Source organism: Sardina pilchardus, chromosome 23, assembly GCF_963854185.1.
Source record: "Sardina pilchardus chromosome 23, fSarPil1.1, whole genome shotgun sequence".
NCBI classification, from domain to species: domain Eukaryota; kingdom Metazoa; phylum Chordata; class Actinopteri; order Clupeiformes; family Clupeidae; genus Sardina; species Sardina pilchardus.
Window position 1 is genome coordinate 18,167,171 of NC_085016.1, and position 21,563 is coordinate 18,188,733.

General features: G+C 40.2%; 1 protein-coding gene across 3 annotated transcripts in view; it reads left to right on the forward strand.

Annotated features, from left to right (window-relative positions):
• LOC134071324 (uncharacterized) overlaps positions 1-21,355 on the forward strand; it is a 31,545-nt gene extending 10,190 nt beyond the window's left edge. For 2 of the 3 annotated variants that reach the window (XM_062527999.1, XM_062528000.1), the window contains exons 2-4: positions 16,517-16,577; positions 17,447-17,591; positions 18,029-21,355. In XM_062527999.1, coding sequence (XP_062383983.1) covers positions 17,461-17,591; positions 18,029-20,102 — 2,205 coding nt within the window. In that variant the 5' untranslated portion in view covers positions 16,517-16,577; positions 17,447-17,460 and the 3' untranslated portion in view covers positions 20,103-21,355. The remainder of the gene's footprint in view (positions 1-16,516; positions 16,578-17,446; positions 17,592-18,028) is intronic. The other variant, XM_062527998.1, reaches the window with a different exon arrangement.
• The last annotated feature ends 208 nt before the right edge of the window (positions 21,356-21,563 follow it).

Genomic DNA, 21,563 nt, shown 5'->3' on the forward strand with positions numbered 1-21,563 from the left:
TACACTACCAAACTATACTTTCAACTAGTGTGATGAAATTGAATGTGTTGAATTACTCATCTTGCTGTTATTACAACTCTTTCTATTTTTTGTTTGAGACTACCAACATTGTAAGACACCGCGAGGAAGCAGCCATGAAAGGACTTCCTGTGTTCCTACGTGAAGATCCTAATCAACTTTTCAAGCAGTGTCTTGTAAGTATTAATGGTCATTAATAGAACTTCGATTTTACAAGCATAGAGATGCTAAAATGTTATATGGAAAAATGTGTTAATTTCAGTAATTCAATGTAAAACATGAAACTTGTACTGTATATTATATAGATTCATTAGACGTTAAGTGAAATATTTCTAGCCATTATTTGTGTTAATTATGATGGCTGCTTACAGCTTAAGAAAACCCCAAATTCAGTGTCTCACAAATCAGAATATCACCTACAACCAATAGCTTTTAATATAGAAATGTCAGCCTTCTGAAAAACATGTTCAGGTACAGTATATGCCCTAAATACTTAGTTTGCCGTCCTTTTGCATGAAACACTGCATCAGTAGCTGCGTTTCCATTACAAATATGCGCAAAAACTTTGTCGATATTGTCTTAATGTCGAATATCACAATTTTCGCAATTGCGGTGTTTCCATTACATTCGGCTAACTAAATTAAAATCTCGTGTATTCTCGCGTGCTGTAAGTCATTAGGAGACATGGTGGTTATCAACATTACCCAGATTTAGCCATAGGGATTTAGCCTACACTAAATGCATTCAAATTGCCACCACGGCACGCTGATTATCAGCTATAAGCCATCAGCGGAGGAGGCCTACGTTTTGGCGGGGCAGAAACATAAAATTAAAAATGACATATTTCACAGGAGTTTGTTGTAGTAGGCCTATGCTTAAATCATGTCACAGCCATGTCAGTGGAATATTTCGTAGATCAGCCCAGTTGATTAGTTTCTAAAACTAGAATCTAGATCTAGATTCTAGATTTCTTTCAGCACCGTTCTCATCACGTTAAACCAGCAAAGCATAGCAACGTTGTTGCTATGGGTAAACAAAACTAGTTGAGCGGTTGCGTAGCCTATGCAGCGTTTTTGAGAAAGTGTTGTCGGCAAGTTCACAGCTGTGGATTCAACATTTTAGAATGACACGAGCCACTTTTAATGAAAAAAAATATATTGTTTTACATTATTCTCCCGGTGCCACTTCCTGTCGGCAGTCTTCTTCGTCGGTTTCGTTCCTCCTAACATCCGTTTGTTGGATCACGTGACTCGTCAGATGCGAAAAAAGTGTTTCCATTGCAGTTTTGCGAAATATACAAATTTCGATACGCTCGAAATACCACCTCACCCGAGCGCAAAAACTTTTTATCGAAACATGTGAGTTTTTTCGAAATGTGTGTGTTTCCATTAAGCACATTTCTTTTCGCAACTCTTAATTTGCGCAATTTAATGGGTAATGGAAACGCAGCTAGTGTGGTGTGGCATTGAGCCAATCCGCATGTGGCACTGCAGAGGTGTTATGGTTCCTTTAAAAGAAGCTTTCAGCACTTCTGCATTGTTGTATCTCGTACCTCTGATCTTCCTCTTGACAATACTGCACCACATAGATTCTCTATGGGTTTCAGGTCAGGCGATTTTGCAGGCCAATGAAGCACAGTAATTCCATGGTCATTAAACGTAGGTATTGGTAATATGGGAATTACAGTGCTTGACTGGCCAGCAAACTTACCAGACTTGAACAACATAGGGAACCTATAGGGTATTCTCAAGAGGAAGATGAGACATGAGACCCAACAATGCAGACAAACTGAAAGCCTCCATCAAGGCAACCTGGACTTCCATAACACCTCAGTAGTGCTACAGGTGGGTTGACTCAATGCGACGCCACATTGATGAAGTAATCACAGGTGGGTTGACTCAATGCGACGCCACATTGATGAAGTAATCACAGGTGGGCTGACTCAATGCGACGCCACATTGATGAAGTAATCCATGCAAAAAGAGGCCAGACCTGTACTGTGGGCATATACTGTATGTGTGAATATTATTTTTCAGATGGCAAACATTTCTATATTAAAAATCCAGTTTTGTATTGGTTTAACTTTGTTAGATACTGAATTTTGGGTTTTGTTTAGCTGTAAGCCATAATCATTCAAATTAACACAAACAATAGCTAGAAATATTTCACGTAATGTGTAATGAATCAGTATAATATACGAGTTTCATGTTTTGCATCGAATTACTGAAATTAACAAACTTCTCCACAATACAATTTTTTTTAGATCTACCTGTAAATTGAAAAATAGGAAATTGGAGAGTTTATTTGTGTTTTACTCTTGGACTGCCTGAGAGAGGGATGGAAAATTAATTGCCTGGTTTGTGTGTGTGTGTGTGTGTGTCCGTGTGTGTGTGTGTGTGTGTGTGTGTGTGTGTGTCCGTGTGTGTGTGGGTGTGTGTATGTGTGTGTCAGTTTGAGATGTAGAGGGGATCTCTACAAGATCATTTAACATGTAAGAGCATGTAGTTTGTGTGATGGGAGTTTGAATTGAAAATCATATTTCTTCATGTCCTCAAACAGGAAACTGATTCAGATGACGTGGCTGCCAAGGGAGTCACTGTGGGAATTCTGTATGTCCTTGAGGACTGTGTGGCTGAAGTCTCATCTCCCAAGATTCAAAACATCGCAGTCATCTTGGAGGAATCAATAGTAGTAGAGGACCTTCCGGATACTCCCACTGCCTTGGCCTACCTTCTTGGCCTCCTTTATGCACTCAACATTTCTTATCCTAAGCACCTTAAGTACACCTTTGAAACACTTCAGAAGGTTTTCATGGACATTGACCCAAAATGCTCTAACCGTGTACGATCCCTAAAGAAAAAGCTTGGTCTTGCCTAACATTGCAAAAAAAAAAAACGTAATGCTCATAGTCATCCCTGACTAATTGCTGGCTAGTGACTGGAAAGTTTGTAGAATGTTACAAACATTGTTTTCTACATAACGGGTGTCATGGAATATTTGCTAGAACAAACATTTTTACTGCAGAATGTTTTTTGTTCTTTGAAGACCTGAAAATCATTCTGAAAAGAGGCCTCTTTTCTGTCATTTTCTTCATTTAATATTCTGTCTTGATGATTTAAAATAAATTGTCTAAGTATACATTTGTGTATGTGGATTTGCTTTGTTAATAGCTTATACTGTATAATGCAGCTTAAATGAGGAAAAATGGGTTTAGTCAACAAAGAAATCATCATATTACTAGCTAACATTTTGTACTATGTTGAACTAAAAACTATTTGTAAGGACAACAGTATTTTTGTAGTTGGTATAATCACATCATTGTCAAGTCAACAAACAAACTTACGTTGGCAGAATGATGAATTTTAAGTTGTGCCCACTGGCAGAACGAACAATTGTTCGTAAAGACAACAGCATTTTTGTAGTTGCGAAAACGCAAAAATCTTTGTTGGGAAAACATGAAATTTTGAATGCAGAAGGTTGCCATTGAATTTTACGTTGTCGCAAGCTTTTATTTTTTACAGTGTGTCAATCATCTAATTTTGTCCAATAACGCCATGCACTAGCCTGGCTAGCGCCTACCACTTCTCAAATGAGACGTGGTCTGGCAACCAGACATTCATTTTATCATATTTGAAAAAATGCCCAGATCCATTCATTGGGCGCCACGGATGTCTATCAAATGCGTCTATGCATAGTCTTGCTTTCCCCCCTGTTCTATGATTGGTCCCCTATCTTAGGCAAAAATTAGGGTGGTAGTTTCATGTGCATTAGCAGCGTGAATGAAATCACAGCGCAAGGCAGGATGGGAACACCCAGGCTAGCCATGCACAGTAACTTTTCATGGAAGTTGCTGGTTGAAACACATAACCAAATAATAGAGAAAAAAACGCAGCTAATATTAATTAAGTACTCACATAAAAACATGCATAGCATTTAAATGGTGAAATGTTGCTCGTATGTGTTGGTCGCAAAAGTGAAAAAAAAAACAACAAACAAACCAAAAAACTGAAACTATACTATAATAAAGAAAATATGCAGATAAGTTGTGCTGTTTTCATTTGCTTTTCGAAATGATTGGAATGTGACAAATGTTGAGACCTTATAGGCCAATTATGACGGAATAACAACATGAACATTTGATTTGGTTTGCGCACAACTGTGATGCAAACATAATTACTGTATGTAAAATAATAATTTGTGAATGTATGCAAACATGAATTAACCACACACACCCATGCTCTGGAAAGTAACCCATTAACCCTTTGACGACTATTTTCAGTCTAACTGTACTACCTTTAATTCTAAGCTCTTATCCTGGTCATTGTAAGGGCAACAGTTCTATATATCCTGTTTTATTTTCAGGACAGTTTCGCTTGCCATGCCATGTCCAGGAAAGTATGACAGTATCTGGCAATATAGGAAGTGGTGGGATACTCTTTGGCTTTTCTAAATATATATTTATCTATTGACATAAATATTTAGTTCATTATGAATTGTACATTGAATTCTTGCCACTGAACCATTGGATGAATAATGTGGCTTTTACTTCAACCTGTGTTTACATATGTGCAGATGTCATAGTCCAAAGCACAGTTGATCTGTGCATGCTGTGACCAATGTATTGTGGAGTTCTTGTGACCGACTTTGATTCCTTGACAGTTTGGGGTGCTGTTACATTAGAATTTCAGCCCAAAGTTGGAAACCATGTAGGCATTTTCTGTAATTTCAAAAAGGGATACTCAAGAATGTCTAACTGTACAAGGGAACATCTTTGCATCTTTACATTTATGGTTTTTACATATGGCTTGTCATATGTTGAATGAAGAGTTTGTGAGATTTTCCACCAAGAGTAATGGGTGTGGAGATGGCCGCAGAGCTGTGTGCAGAATGTAAATATTATTAAATTAGTTTATTTTGTATCAATTTCTAATGTCTTATATGTGGTAGCCATTTTATATAAGCAATAAACCCCTTGAGGCCGTTCTATATTCTGAATTATAGCACAGGTAAGGGTTGTTTAACGGCATTCCAACAATGCCCCTCAGCTGTGCTATATTCACGATATATAAAACGGCCTCTCGGGGCTTATTGCTTAAGCACCACTCAACAGCTTAGCTTAAACACTTTTATGTGATATGCATGTGTGACAAGTACTCCATTAGCAATTCAACAACGAAAAATGAATTTGACCTGCTTTGGACCATTCGTTGGCCTCATACGGTTAATGTCTATTTGATTTTTTACTTGGCAGTAAATGCGACCAACCCTCTCAATTCCAACACAGTAGCTTTACATCTTGGCTTTTGTTCAGTTCTAGTAGGAAATACTTTAAAAACTGATTTGTGCATCAGTAATCAATAATGTGAGTAGTGGACACTGAGTTGGGTTTTTCTATAGGCCAGTGTAACCTGTGTTGTGTTGAACCACAGGCCGGGACTCAATATATCAGATGACTCAAGATAACCCCATATTTCCAAGTGAAAAAATACAAGCAAAGGTTGTGGACATAACTGCAGTCACAACATAAATAAAATAAATAAATACTTGAAAAATATCTCAAGAACATGATCTTAAAGGAACAGGCCAACGTTTTGGAAAATTAGCTTACATACAAATAGGAAAAAAGTTGGAGTCTTTGTCACTTTTTTGGAGTTTTGTCACTTTTGGGAGCTATAGGCTAAATGGATCTGCCTATTTCAATGAACTACAGTATGTTAAGCTAGGCTAATGGGGATTTACTGGATGCAGAGACGAGAAAGGTATCTCTGGGGAAGATTGTGAATAAGCTAATTTCCCAAAATGTTGGCCTGTTCCTATATAGCTAATGCTCACTTTAGCTGACTAGTTCAATTCATTGTTCAGTTCAATTCAGTTATCTGGCTCACATTGTTATGCACAATTTGATAACTTATTAATAGTGTGTCAGAAATTTGACTGCATAAAGATGCCAACTATACTTATTAGTTTGCCAACTTCAGATACATGGTGCATACTTGATACATAATTCCTGTTCACTAACACAAGACAGATGGTATATTTTAGATAGTGGATACGCCTTTTTATATCCAGCGAACATCTCATCGATCACTTCGTCACTCTGATCAATCATTCAGTTGAATACCTGTCAGTGGTGGTCACTAAATATATCCTATCTCCTGCAATTTGATGCCAAGCCTGGAATGAGAAGTAGGTGGGTACCATGGATAGCTGTAGGCCACGAGAGACGTTGAGGAGGGAGTTTCCTGCTAGGAAAAGTTAGAGGGGTGACCCCTAGCGGAGCGGTAGCGTTGGTGTTCCGTACCACGAACAGAGCAGGTTCTAGTCCCGTCTGAGGTCACTTCTCGAATCCACTCCCCATCTCTTTCCCTCACTCATTTCCTGTCATCTCTTTTGTGCTGTCAAATAAAGCCTAAAAACATAACTTAATAGCAGGGTCATTCCACCTCATCTCAGATTTGCTTCAAACTTTTACCACCTAAAGAGTCACCATTTAAACTAACTTAGCCAAAATATTAGCTTGGTATACCTAATACTGTACATCCAGAGAAAAAAAAAACTTGAACATGGTAGCCACCTGATTTTTGGCACATTTGCACCCTCATCTAAATCTGCAGCAAAGTTCAGATGTCATTATCTCAAACAGTGTTCAAGCTAAAGACTTCATATTTTCTGTAAATAATGATTGGTACCTATAGATTCCACATGGACGTAAGGCGTTCAATTCATTGGTATAGCTTGTCATACCCCTGTAATGGGGAGATAAAATATCATCCAAATTGATTATTTTTCAGTTTTGTGTTACAATATTTCCAACAAAAATGCAATATAGACACCTCTTAATTACCTTTTCACAGACAGCTTAAACACCTCTGTAGAGAGACATAACCATTTGACGAACCCAATGTGGGGGTTTGAAAGAAATCTGCAATGTTTCCAAGGTATACCAAGCTAATGTTTTGGCTGAGTTAGCTTAAATGGTTACTCTTTAGATGGTGAAATTTTGAAGCAAATCTGAGATGGTCAAGCAGAAAGTTTGTCTAAAATCCGTTGAGGTGAAATGACCCAGCAGTTAGTTATTTTAGTAGTCTATTTATGCTCACAGCAGACATGGCAACTATTAAAACATTTTCAGTTAGGCCTTATAATTAATTTTATGATGGAGTTCCATCTTGTCTGTACTGCCACACTATTGTAATTACAAGTGCACCAATTAGTTGTTTTTGACTATAAATGACTGTTTATGGCTAGTTTCATACCATACCATTTGCTACCATACCAAGTTTTTAAAGGCGAGAGACGTTTTCAGGATCATTTCACCATCTACACACTTTCTTCTACCAGTTCACTAATGCTTAAAAGCTGATTCAGTGGGAAAAAGCCTCCCATCATCATAGGAAATCTGTATAATAAAATACAGTAGAGTAGCAGCCATTACCATTACCGACAAAAGGGTTAAATGATCTCACACATTATATTATTCACATATTACATTGTAACAAATGACTCTCTTTTCATTCACCATCACACTTCCATGCCGTTTCCGACTTATTTCCCCATATCTACGGTGGCCCTGAAGTGCAAAACACAACACAAATAAGACAAAACAACACAAATAAGACAACACAACACAAAAAGAGAAAACACAACACAAAAAGATACAACACAACACAAAAAGAGAAAACACGGCCCCGAAGTGCACAACACAACGGCAAATCACACAACACAACACAAAAAGAGACAACACAACACAAAAAGAGAAAACACAACGGCAAATCACACAACACAACACAAAAAGAGACAACACAACACAAATAAGACAACACAACACAATTAGAGAAACCTCGGCTCCGAAGTGCACAACACAACGGCAAATCACACAACACAACACAAAAAGAGACAACACAACACAATTAAGAGACAACACAACGGAATACCTTCGGGCCACATGAATCGTCGCTGGGACACTTAGGCCTACGTAGGCCTACAGCCCGCAGAAAATAGCATGCTGGGTCTTCACATGTCCATAAGAACCCACAGTAATGGAATATCCACGTTGTGTTTCATTCATAATATGTTTGGTGTATAATCCAACTCATACAAAAGCAAATCATCAGAAATCAGGAAGTAAAACAGCTTGTAACTCTGTCGTTCTAGATACCGTCATATACCATATATGGTAATTTTTGTGAGATTTCTATGGATCCCCCTAGTTACCGTGGTAGCTACCACACATCAGAGCGATGGCTTTGCCCCACATGTCTTTCTGCGACGAGATATTCAAAACCGGAGGAGATTGGGCAAGAGAGCTGTCAAACAGGCTCCCTAGCTTTGAATGACGACAGCACTAGTCAGCCACATGCCTCGTTATTGAAAACCGGATAATGTTGAAGCCAAGGGGTAGACGATTTCAGTGATATGCGAATTTACTTTATAAACCCTAGTAAAGTCCTCGTAACATTCATTAAAACATTTAAAGAGACATGCAGGCTGAAATAATTCGAAGATTTAATGGTGCATAGGCTACTGACAATAAAACTCTTACACAAGAACCCCTTTGAGTAGAAGCATAATATTGGTGTCAAATGAAAGCTAACATTCTGGAGATTTTTGGGGAGCCTGATTGACAGCTCTCTTGCCCAATCTCCTCCGGTTTTGTATCTCGTCGCAGAAACACATGTGGGGCAAAGCCATCGCTCTGATGTGTGGTAGCTACCACGGTAACTAAGGGGATCCGTAGGGGGGATCTCACAAAAATTACCATGTATGGTAGGCTATATGACGGTATCTAGAACGGTGACAGAGTTACAAGCTGTTTTACTTCCTGATTTCTGATGATTTGTTTCGAACTTGTTGCTTTTGTATGAGTTGGATTATACACCAAACATATTATGAATAAAACACAACGTGGATATTCCATTACTGTGGGTTCCTATGGACATGTGAAGACCCAGCATGCTATTTTCTGCGGGCTGTAGGCCTACGTACGTGTCCCAGCGACGATTCATGTGGCCCGAAGGTATTTCGTGTTGTCTCTTAATTGTGTTGTGTTGTCTCTTTTTGTGTTGTGTTGTGTGATTTGCCGTTGTGTTGTGCACTTCGGGGCCGAGGTTTCTCTAATTGTGTTGTGTTGTCTTATTTGTGTTGTGTTGTCTCTTTTTGTGTTGTGTTGTGTGATTTGCCGTTGTGTTTTCTCTTTTTGTGTTGGGTTGTGTGATTTGCCGTTGTGTTTTCTCTTTTTGTGTTGTGTTGTCTCTTTTTGTGTTGTGTTGTGTGATTTGCCGTTGTGTTTTCTCTTTTTGTGTTGTGTTGTGTGATTTGCCGTTGTGTTTTCTCTTTTTGTGTTGTGTTGTCTCTTTTTGTGTTGTGTTGTGTGATTTGCCGTTGTGTTTTCTCTTTTTGTGTTGTGTTGTCTCTTTTTGTGTTGTGTTGTGTGATTTGCCGTTGTGTTGTGCACTTCGAGGCCGTTTTTTTCTCTTCTTTGTGTTGTGTTGTCTCTTTTTGTGTTGTGTTGTGCACTTTGGGGCCGTGATTTCTCTCTTTGTGTTGTGTTGTCTTATTTGTGTTGTGTTGTCTTATTTGTGTTGTGTTTTGCACTTCAGGGCCACCGTACATATCTCATTCCCCAACACTACACTGCACACACACGGGTCGTCATCTAGCCTGGCTAGCGCCTACCACTTCTCAAATGAGACGTGGGGTGTTTCTCAAAGTCAAGGATTGGTCCTTCCAAGCCACTTTTTCAAGGACGTTACGTCATCAAATCTCGTCAAGCACTGTTCCAAAGTAAAGGATGCTTTCAAATTCTATCAAGTACTACGTCTTTCGTTCTGAGAATTTTGGAGGATGCATCGATGGATCCTCGGCGTGAAGAAATAACCCACAATCCTTTGCGTATGGAGGATTAGAAATTATCTGATGGTGTGATTAAAAAAAAGACGGAGAGGGAGATGGAAAGTAGATGCAAAGATGCAGTGCGTGTTAATGTAGGCTAAATACGATTTCTCAAGTGTTTTGTTAATGTCATCGTATATTTGCTCAGGCATTTATATCAAGTTATTGTGCATATTCATCATAAATGCATATGTCAATGTGTATGAATAAGTTGTGATAGACTTTTGTTATTAATTTATCTCTGAACTTCGCCCAATGCAAACTTTGTAGGCTACAAGTTTAACAAGGCTACCATTACCGTTGCCGTTGCCAATTACCAGTATAACTTTCCATTCACACTAACATAATTATAAACTACGGATTGTGATATGTGAAGACCAAGTCGAATGTGGAAATACTGTAGGCTACTCAAAAAAGTTTATTTAGAGGAAAGTGCAGCTGCACAGTTGTTGGAACTAAAAGCAGCACAATTTCTACGGTTCAAATGAAGCGCGCAGCCGGAACCTGCGTGCACTTCCACACTTGCTAGGCTGTTCCATTGCATGTGATCTTGACGGCTGGGGAGGGTACTGGGAAGGTGTGTAGCCTTGTCTTTCTAGCACTCAAAAGAAAGCATTCTAAGGATGCGCTCTTGACTTTGAGAAACACCGGTGGTCTGGCAACCAGACGCTCATTTTTTCTCGTATTTGAAAAAATGCCCAGATCCGTTCATTGGGCGCCACGGATGTCTATGAAATGCGTCTGTGCATAGCTCATCATGGTCTTGCTTTCCCCCCTGTTCTGTGATTGGTCCCCTATCTTAGCAAAAAATTAGGGCGGTAGTTTCCAGACTGCCTTAGCAGCATGAATGAAATCACCGCGCAAGGCAGGATGGGAACACCCCAGGCTAGTCGTCATTCATGACACACTTTAGCAGTGGCTATACACATACAGTACACATTTACACTGACATCATTCATTCAGGAGGTGGTGTCCATAACAACATGTAAACACACAACACAACAACACATTGCATCATCCAACCCTCCTGCAAAGCACCCTGGGAGCTCAAGTCCAGAACAGCTTGGCTCAGTCCGTTACAATATAGTATAGCCCTAATTTGAATGATGGGCAGAGTGTGTGCAGACTGTGAGTCTCAAGTCTAACCAATAACTAAACAACATCAATTTGCTAGTTTAACATCATGCGCAAGGCATTGATGTGCAAACATTGATGAGTCAGCTCAATAATTAGGGCCCATAGAGAGTTTAGGAATACATAAACTCAATCTGCATTTCTTGAAATGCAGAAGCCTAAAAAGTATATAACTGCTGCTGCTGCGTAGCAGTACAAAATATAACTGCCACTCAGTCCTGCACATTCTCTCCGCCAGCAATAAATCAAGCTTGTCTATTTGTCTCTATCTCTTACTCCAACCCCTACTTGTGTGTTTGTGTGTGTTTTTATGTGTGTGTGAGTGGTTGTGTTTATGTGTGTGTGTGTGTGTGTGTGTGTGTGTGTGTGTGTGTGTGTGTGCGCATGTGTGTTTGTATGCTGGTGTGTATGCACCCATGTGCTTGCGTGTATGTGTGTGCGTGTGTGTGGGTGTACTGTATGTGTGTGTTTGTGTGTATGTGTGTTTTATCTTAGCAGAAATTTGATATTTTTTTACAAATCACAAATAAGTGATTATGGGCTAGGTTGATGCAGGGCCTTGAGACCAACACATACCCTAGAAATGTCGTTATATTATAGCTACGCTATCTACACTGTCATATGGCGGTCATAATAAATAGTTTACCTGACATCATGCTTATGAGTGATTATGTGCATGTTGCAACCCATTTGCCTGTGATGCATATTATTATGCTGTGTAATTCCTGTCTTTTACGTCATTGCACATTGTTGTTTCCTCCGACACATTGTAATTATCTGGTACGGTCATGGTTGTCCTTACACATCACGGTGCCATTCAGTGCATCCACTCGCTCTGACAGAGTTTACATCACATATACAGTAGGTCATCATGTTACAGTATAAACAATCAGTCTAAATCTCACATGTCCCTGTCAGAGGCCAATGTGATGTTAGTTGTAGTGTCTGGTGGCCCATTGGGTGATCTGTTTGAAAGCCATGGATTAAGACTTCATACAGCAGATTACTATATTTTGTTGCTCAGTTGTAAATGCCTGTGATGTTTTATGGTCCCACCTTTATATTAACATATAGGTGACATGCTGTACAAGGTATATTGCAAGATGGTCTTTGCTGGAAGCCTGGGCACAAGTCGATGAGAAATATGTGGATGCTAATTTCCTTTTGCTGTTGTTTTCTCTCTTTTTTTGCTATACGAGTAACTAGAGAGATTTAGTATGTTATTCATTTTCCTTACCTAGTTCTGTCACAAAGATTTAGGACCTCCACTTCTTGGTGCATGTCTTACGCTCAAGTTCTCAATAGGGGGCAGGATCTGATCTGAAGTGGGTCACTAGGGGGCAGGGTCATGACATACTACGCTCTAAAAGTTCATGGCGGGCTGCTTTAGTAAACCTGAGAATCTGAAGTGGAAACTCGACTGTTTAATTTGGGAACTCAATTCATTAATCTGCAGGGCACAGCCATTATTAATCATTCTTTTGATTAGGTGCAAGTCCATAGTTATCATTCAGAACATATTTTAGTTGCTTAATGGTGATAGTACCTGTCCACGCTATAATTAATGTCTTTGGCTTAATTTAAAAAAAAAAGGTAATTAGTTAGAATTCCCATTTCATTCACAGCCATTGACAATGGAATTTGTTTGTAAAAAAAAATATGACTTTATAATGACCCTCTGGCCTCAACTGTTGTTGAGTCATGAAAACATAATTGCCCAGGCACACATATGGTAATCATACCAGCCCATTCCATGCCTTAGTTGCTATAGAACATTTTGTGCTAGACTATGTTTATCCCACGACAGAACATACTTTAGCCATATATGTTTTTGGACGCCCGATATAAATAGCAGGTTAATACCACATGATATAGACTGCGACTCACGTATGTACAGTACACTTAGCAAAAGACTTACTACAGTTGGGGTGGATTACATGACCTCTTTTTTGGAGGACTGCCGGTTGGTATGGTAGATTGTGCAGATTCACTGCTCAAGCTTTGCAGTGGAATTGCGTCATAATTGACAGTTTGGCCTTTGCTGTCAAAGTCTGAGAAGACAGACGGCAAATAGGAAACTACTTGTACTGCATAGGGGATGTTTTGAGTGTGGCCTCCTGTGTAGTATACAGAGTGTGCACATGTGAAAGCATGTTTTGAAGATGCGGGTGCGCCCATCCAATTTGTTTTTTAAAACAGGTGCCAGACAAAAATGTGTCAAAGAGAGAGGGGGATGGTCTGTACACTGTATAATGGCTCCAAAAATACTTTATTTATTTACTAAAGAGACAATGCCTGATGAAGATCTGTTCATGCCTGAAGAAGATCCGTTGATCGAAACAGTGCCTCTTTAGTAAATAAATAAACTATTTGTACAGTATACAGCCATTATACAGTGTGCAGACCATCCCCTTCTCTCACACGTGAAAGCACACATGAATGGATACAGTTCCAGAGCATCCATATGGCTGGACTGACTGCATGTCCCAGTACAGGCTATAGATCTGCATTCCTTCTGTTCCACACAGGGTCACATTTCTTTCTCTGGGGGCACTTTAAATATAATGTTAATGCCACGGGGTTCACACAGGCACGTTAACAACCAAAACAGATCCATCGGCAGATCATTTACTCACCATCTGTCTCGTTAGTGCACAAACTCACGGAAAAGGTTGTTAACTCCTATTAGCAACTGTATCAGTTACTTCGTAAAATAAAAAGCTTTTAAATTTTCACAATGGTGCTAATTAATGAGTTCACTGCATATGTAAGCCTAGAGCTTTGCAGTAGACATAAGGGTTGTCTAGGCTACTGAACATGTAGTCCAAGATTCAATGTCTTACTACACTGTTTTTTGCTGACAATCATATCATAACAACCATAAGACTGAGGCTTGATATATCATAAATATGATTATTTTCATATTTTCTATGAGCACATCATATAATAGCCGTGGTATATCCATTATATCATGTGGATGTGGTGGAACAGTGGATGCGTTGCCACCTGACAATTGGTCAGCTCAGGTTCCTGTACCTGCTGTGACGAGTCTGTGTCGTTTTAGATAAAAGCATCACATATCAGTCACCTTTACCCATATGCCTATTATAAATTATTGTTTTGTGATTAGATTAATTAAGAGCACAATAATATGAACTAATATGAGATCCACAACCCTTAACTTCCCTTTTTCCCTTTTGTGCGGCCAAATCAACTTTAATATTCTTATCAGCCACAAAATCACAAAAGTAATTCGCTCTCCAAAGAGGGAGATCTAAGACCACCAACAGCAACCTAGTGATAGAAGCAGGAAGTGCTCCCTGCTGTAAGTGAGAAATCCTTGATGACAACCGCACTCAAGGACATAGTCCATCTGCTTCTGGCTGTGACAGGGAACTCAGAATGTGATTAATTGAAAATGACTCATTAGTAGCCATATTGCAAAACACACACACACCATTCTACTGGTCATTTATGACTCTGTTTGTCACTCTGCATTGATGCCACCCCCTGATTAAAATATAGCATACATTTCACACCAAAACAAATCCAAGTTTACTTTGTTTTTTTATTTTGTCTGCTTTGTTTAGAATATGTTATTTATGCTTCAGTGATAAAACCTTTATTGACTATGTATGCTTGATACAAGCATGTTTAGACATATGCGAGTGCACAGGCAGTCACTCATCTGTTTAGCATTTCCCCCCTTTTTTGACAACATTGAAAATTTAACTCCATGGAGCCTTAGTCAGTTTTGAGAAAGTGCTGTGAACTTAAGCCTGTGTGGAGGGAGGATATAAGTTGACATAGCATTTAGCACATAGCAAGTCTTCAGTTTATTTGCGGTGCACATCAATGAAACCAAATCTTGATCATCTAGACATCATCTTGAAACTAAGAGCTACAGGAGCAAAACTGTGTGTGGTGTTCATTGTTAATCACTGTGGTGTCAAGGAAAAGACATTGGTAATGTTTGTAGAGTGCTTTCTGGAAATGATCACCCCTCCTCCACCCTTCTCTCACTCTTTCATACACAAACATACAGACACACGTGCACACACAGGCATGCGTGCACACACACACACACACACACACACACACACACACACACACACACACACACACACACACACACACACTGAGGGACTTCCCCCCGCCCCCTTTCTCTCAAACACTTCGTCCTCTTTTGATTCTGCCTTGCTCAGACGCTCTGTTGTGAGAGTGAGGTGTTTATGGCTGTAATGATAGAACCGTGTCATGCGTGCCGCTCGTCTCTAAGGTGTCAGAGCACCCACCCCTCCCCTCCTCTCCCACCTCAAGCACCCAGCAGGAGGACTTCATGTGTCACCCACTCCGTTGGGGGCTCTGCCATCCCTCAAACACCCTGCTGGAGAGCTGGGCTCGCTTGCTTTCAGGGAGCCAATTTAAGCTGGTTACTGTCAGCAACGGCAGTAGCGCACAGTCACACAGAGCAGCGTCGAGGATACAGTGTACTCGTGGCTGCAGTGGGAGGGCTTCTCGTGGGCTGGCCTGGATTCATTTCAAGCTGCTGACTTCAATGTTTATGGTTCCATGTCATACAACATGTCACGAATTTGGCAACACTGTACATCCCAAATTCCTCATATACGTTTTTTTTTTTTTTAATGCAACTTTTGTTTGCTTCAGTAACAGCAACAGAAGCACTTCAGCACTTTATTGAGTATAGAGGTAATATTTCAGCCCTTTAAAGTCATATGAGAGAGACAGTTTTCTTCAAAAAAAAGTGTGCTTGGTAAGTCCTTTATATATTTCTATTTTATAGCCACTTTTAGCTGCTTTATCCTCCAATGTGGCACATCCATAACATAGGGAGGGAAGACTAGCATCGCCCAGTTGATCCATATTATTAGCCTCACAACTGATGGATAAGAGAATTGATGTTAGGAGGTTATTAGGTAGTTACAACATTTTGTAAGGAATATTTGTGAGTGGAAGTTGGATAATGTTGGAAGTTATAAATATTGTGTCAAATAGTTACAGGATAGTGCATAGACTGTCAGCTCCATCTGTTTGCTGCATTAAGCTTTCTTAGTCTCAGCTCTGTATTCTAAATTTTAAAATATGTATTTAGTATTTTACGATTGTCATCTGCTCCATGAAAGATCAAATGTACAGTATTGGATGCTTCATAGATTTACAATTGTCACTGTAAATAAACATCTTAAGTGATATACAGTATGTTTGCTGTACACATTTGTGGTGGCAGTGCCGATATAAGCGGTCAAATTCATTGTGGGCTTAACTCCAAATTCATGCAGCAAATCATGTTAGATCATATGAATTAAGGGCATTTAAATGCATGAGATCAGTCATGACACTCTGTCGTGAACGGGCCCGTGTAACGTTACCCAGAGCAAATAAAAATAGCACACTCTAGGGATGCTGGTTATATGTACAGGTTATATATGAGATGCTCTCTGTCCCTGCAAAGGCATTGTGGAAAATCCACTGAGGAGGCTAGTGGAGATTTTTGCTGTGATTCTACAGCCACGGTAAGCAGAGTCATGGTATTTGTATGAGGATATGGCTTTAAAAGCTGTGTTAATGCTCAATAATTTAGAAAATTTGTCATATATATATAATGCTATATATTGACAAAACTACAGCGACAATATTGTGCTTCATTGCAAAAACCCAATTAGTATGGTGTTTAGGGATGAAAATGTCCTGTTTATGGAAAAGGCTTAATCAATTTATGCAGTGAACACAGCTAACAGCAATAATAGTGACTTGTCCCCTTTTGAATTTCACTGGCAGTTAACATGAATAAACAAGGACTTTCATCTACGTGCACGAGGCAACAAATACATTTTGTGAGGGATATGACTTATGAGTGTTGAGATCTGCATCTTTGCAAGTAGTTAATCACATCACACAATGCTGTTATGCTCTGATTAACTGTGATTCATGATAGTAGCAACACAACTTGCTGGTGGGATATGATCACTCACTTTAGCCACCAATTATCCATGTTGGGCTGGATTCACTCCTCGATTTGGTGTAATGTTTATGAGGGTCATTAACTTGGTAATAATCTGTCATCAATTCCTTGGTACCAACTTGGGCTGTGTATACCTGACTGTGATTTGTTGTTTGTTAGACTCTAGTTTTACAAATGCCTTTGTTCAGAGGAGCTGTTATTTGTGTTTAAGCATGCCAGCTATTTGACAACTGACAAAAGAGAATGCATGTGGCCTTTGTTGTCTACTTTTTCAACCATGTCAAAGTCATAGTGTTTCATGCAGAATACATACTAGCTGCATGTGTATGTCTTTTCTTGGCAATAAAATTGACATGTTACTAAAACAGAAATACATTCAACTGTAACAAAATGCTGTTACATTATTTCATATCCTTTCAGCCCAGGAAGTTGAGATGGCTGAGCGGCCAGAAGTGACTGTCTATGACAATAAGGAGCTGCGTGACCAATGGGAAGATCGTGCCAATGCGTTCAGTCAGAGGGATGAGGATGAACGCGGTCGAGTGGAGAAGAGCGCCCTGAGTGGGTATGGATTTAACACATACACTACACTACAACAACAGCCAGTCCCACTAACGAATGAAGTGCAGGACCACACTGCACTGCTTTGTAATATGCTCACCTTGGCTACATATAGTAGTACTCATATAGATGCAGGTTCACTTTAAATGAGCAATGCAGGCCATACCTAGTTAATTAACATAATTAATAATTAATGTACCGGTATACATGATTAATGACAGACAATCAATTCAGACCTAATTTTGATAACTTGAAATATATCTAATTGAGAACATATCTAAAAATATATTTGACATTCACCTGACACAGCTACTGCTCATCTCACCATAAAAGTTGTTGCTATCAATGGATCCAAAAATGTGGGTCCTCTGACCAAACTGATTAGAAACTATTTGGATGTTGTAACTTTTATTGTAACGTTTATGTTGCATTGTTTGTCAGGCTGTTCCAGGAATGGAATTATCGGCTGGCAGTCAGGACTGGGGTCAGTACTTCAGGAGACAAGAAGGGCAAAGATATGTCGGACTTCAGAAAGTATGTAGTTACAGCCCCTACGGTCGAGCAAGATGAGAAGGCCCTGCAAGCAAAGTTCAAGGTGGTGATAGCCCCGAGAAAACCGGCACCACCACCTCCACCACCACCTGCACCTAAGAAGCGTGAGCCTAGACCCCCACCTCCAGCCAGGAAGGAGAGGCCCAAACCAGAGGAGAAGAAACCAGCCAGAGCACCACAACCAGCCAAAAAACCAAGTGCACCACAAGCAGCAAAAGCACCATCTCAGCCAGCAAAGTCCATGGCTGCCCCAGCTGCTTACAAGGATAATCTATCTCAGGCTGGCTGGAATGAGTCCTGGAAGATACTGAAGCCCTTGATAAATATGGAGAGAGCGTTAGGCTCAGGAAGAGAGGCCTCTGAATTAAATGTACACAAATACCGCCCTGTGCAACAATCACTGGATGAGATGCTGCCATCTTCGTCAGAGTGGAACAAGTCCTATTCATCCTTGAAAAATGATGTGCATAAAAATTATCCAAAGGAACAGAAACCTTGGAGGTCTTTACAGGAGCCCGGAAATCTCAGTGGCTCAGAATGGGAACAGTCGTGGAAGATGCAGAATATCGAGTTTCAGCAGCAAGTGGAAGCCTGGGGCTTGGAGTGGTCTGGTTATTGCCGGCAACCACGTGACAGGATTTCAGATGATGCTCAACAAAGGGGAGATGCTCCCCAGGGATGGGAGGAATCCTGGAAGTCCTTCAAACCTCAACCAGAACAAGAAAGTGAGCACCTGGAATCAGAGGACTACTGGTCTAAGGAATTCTTGGACTTTTACCAACATGGGATGTTTTGTCCGGGTTGGAATGACTCATGGAAAGTGCCGGAAGTGCAAACTCACATGAACGCTTTGGAGGAAGTGTATCTGAAAGACTGGGCTGAGTCGTGGAGGTGCTCCAGACACCACAGCTGGTGCAAGGAATCCTCGCACCTCCTCCATCGCCTCCATGCCCTGCTGAATTCGAAACGCATGATGTGCAACAAACGGAAGACCTCTCAGCTTCAAGAGGAGATGCCAGCTGAGTGGACCGAGTCCTGGATGTGCCTGAAAAGTCAGACTCAGCCACAAGAGGAAAAGGAGGAGGAAGACTCCACCTCAGTAGAAGCAGATGTTTCACATGTGCCGTTGCATCTCCAGTTTCATATGTTGAACACAAAGATCCCTGGTTGGGATAAGTCCTGGTCTGTCTCCAAGGCCCCCAGTTCTGGGGATGAGAAGCAAGCCAAGCCCGAGTGGAGAAACTCCTGGAAGATCTCCAACCCAAACCCTGTTGCTAGCTCTAAGACCCAGAAGCAAGACATTGTGTGTTGGTCAAATGAACACAGGTCCTCCAGGTACATGGAATCAGAAACAGACTATATCACACCAAGTGAATGGAGTGCATCCTGGGAGACCGTGAAGCCTCCAGCTGAATCAGAAACCAAGCCCCAGCAAGAGTCTGCAGAGGTGCAAAATGGCCATCCCATTCATGCACATCTACTCAAAATCCCTCTTCTGGATTGGAACGATTCCTGGAAATTCGCAAACAAGCAGGCCAGCTCCAACACACTGTCGCTGTCAAGGTGGAGTGAATCCTGGAGATTCTCAAACCCTAACCACCCCGAGACCGAAAACCACAGGCAGAAGAGCAATGGTCGGTGGCATCAAAACGGTCCGTTCGATGTAGACCCACAGTTCACAGAGTGGGGTGAATCGTGGAAGTACCTGAAGTCTGACTCTCTGAAGCCGGACATGCTTCGGGAGGACAGTGGGGAATGGGGCGAGTCTTGGAGGGTGCTGAATCCTCAGCTCTATCTGAAGAAAGAGGCCTGGAGCGAGCAGGAATCTGCCGGAGAGTTTTGCGACCTCCGTCTACAGCTGTCATTCTTGTTGAAGGAAGATAAAAAAGTATTTAGCCCCGAGTTCAGCATGCCAGAGTGGAATGGGTCGTGGAAGTTTTTGAAACAGGAAATAGAACATTGAGATGAATTACTTTGGCAATGGGTGGTGCGCCACTGTTCTGTGGGTAGATTTAATGGTTTGTTTTCGTTTGTTGTTGTTGAAACAGTTGACTGATGTCTCTGAGCTCCACAAATGTGACATATGAACACTATTCATTGTTTGATTTCTTATTTGAAAACACTAATGAATCATTGCACAGCAAAGTTAGAAACTAAGTAATATTGAATTTAAACCCCAGGCCAAACACCATATACAACATTTTAAATGGATAAGACTGAAGAAAATATAAAGCAGCAAGCAGATGAAGTCTGGTCTGTTTCCCGTCTGCCATACAGATGAACCTACGCATATACCTCAAGTTCAGTGGTATTCATACTGAACAAAAGACACATTTGGGAAAGGTCACTCCTCGCCTTAATTGAGAGAATGAAGCATACACCCCCGTGAAGGTTTTTAGATACCACTCAAGATGTCAAACACAATGCAGGCAAATTACGCGAACGTAGCTTGCTGTAATGGAATATTTTCTTGGGTTTTAAATGTTTTGCATGGCCAACGAGTGCATCTATTTTAAACTCTTATAATTGACTGATGAAGGTGTTTCAATGCATTTTTAGGAGTTTCAGAGTTTGCATTAGTTTGTTCGTTTCTGAGTTTGATAGCTTGTTACATACATAGCTGATAAGAGTGCAAGATCTATTCCCTGAAGTGTGACCTCTTCTTCAGTACTATCACAACAACTTTTGTGTTCTCAAACAAAGGAATTACTATAATTACGAGGCATTCTTTCTTTTTCAGCCATATCGAAATTACAAATAAAAATGCCTGTAATGCATTCACTGGTTTTCTATTTCAGAAATACATTTTTTCATTTTTACACTGTCACAGATGGTTTTGATTTTATTTTGAAAATGGTGCTTATTTTCCCTAGTTGTCTTATTATAATTGCCTCAAAACAGTGCATCAGAGAACTCTATATCTTGAGCTCAACAATATAAACATAAGCCTTATTGACTGTTTCACAATGTGTCTAAACCCCAATAACAGCTCGCATGATCAAACAATGACAATATCTGTCTGTAAGCCGCCAATAGCACTGTAATGCTATTTTCCTTTTTCCTCTATTTAGATGCATTGTTTAGCACTTGCATTTTTCACAATACTTCAAATTGAACGGATATTACTGATTATACTGATAAACAAAGCTTTAGTAGGAGACTTATTGAGATATGTTTGGTTACAATACAGTACACCAGAGGTTGCACCTGTGGCAGTATACCTGATGAGAAATGTTTTGTGGCAACCAAAGGAAGCATTCATTAAAATGAGATTATAAACAGAGAAAGATCTCCTCATCTCGTTTTTCCCCCAAGTGTCCTTTCAAGGTATGTTCTAGCCATAAGCTCTTTAGAGGTCCATTGGCTTGATGTATTTCACTGTGACAGGCACATATATGCGAGCAAGTGACTAATGTTACTGAAC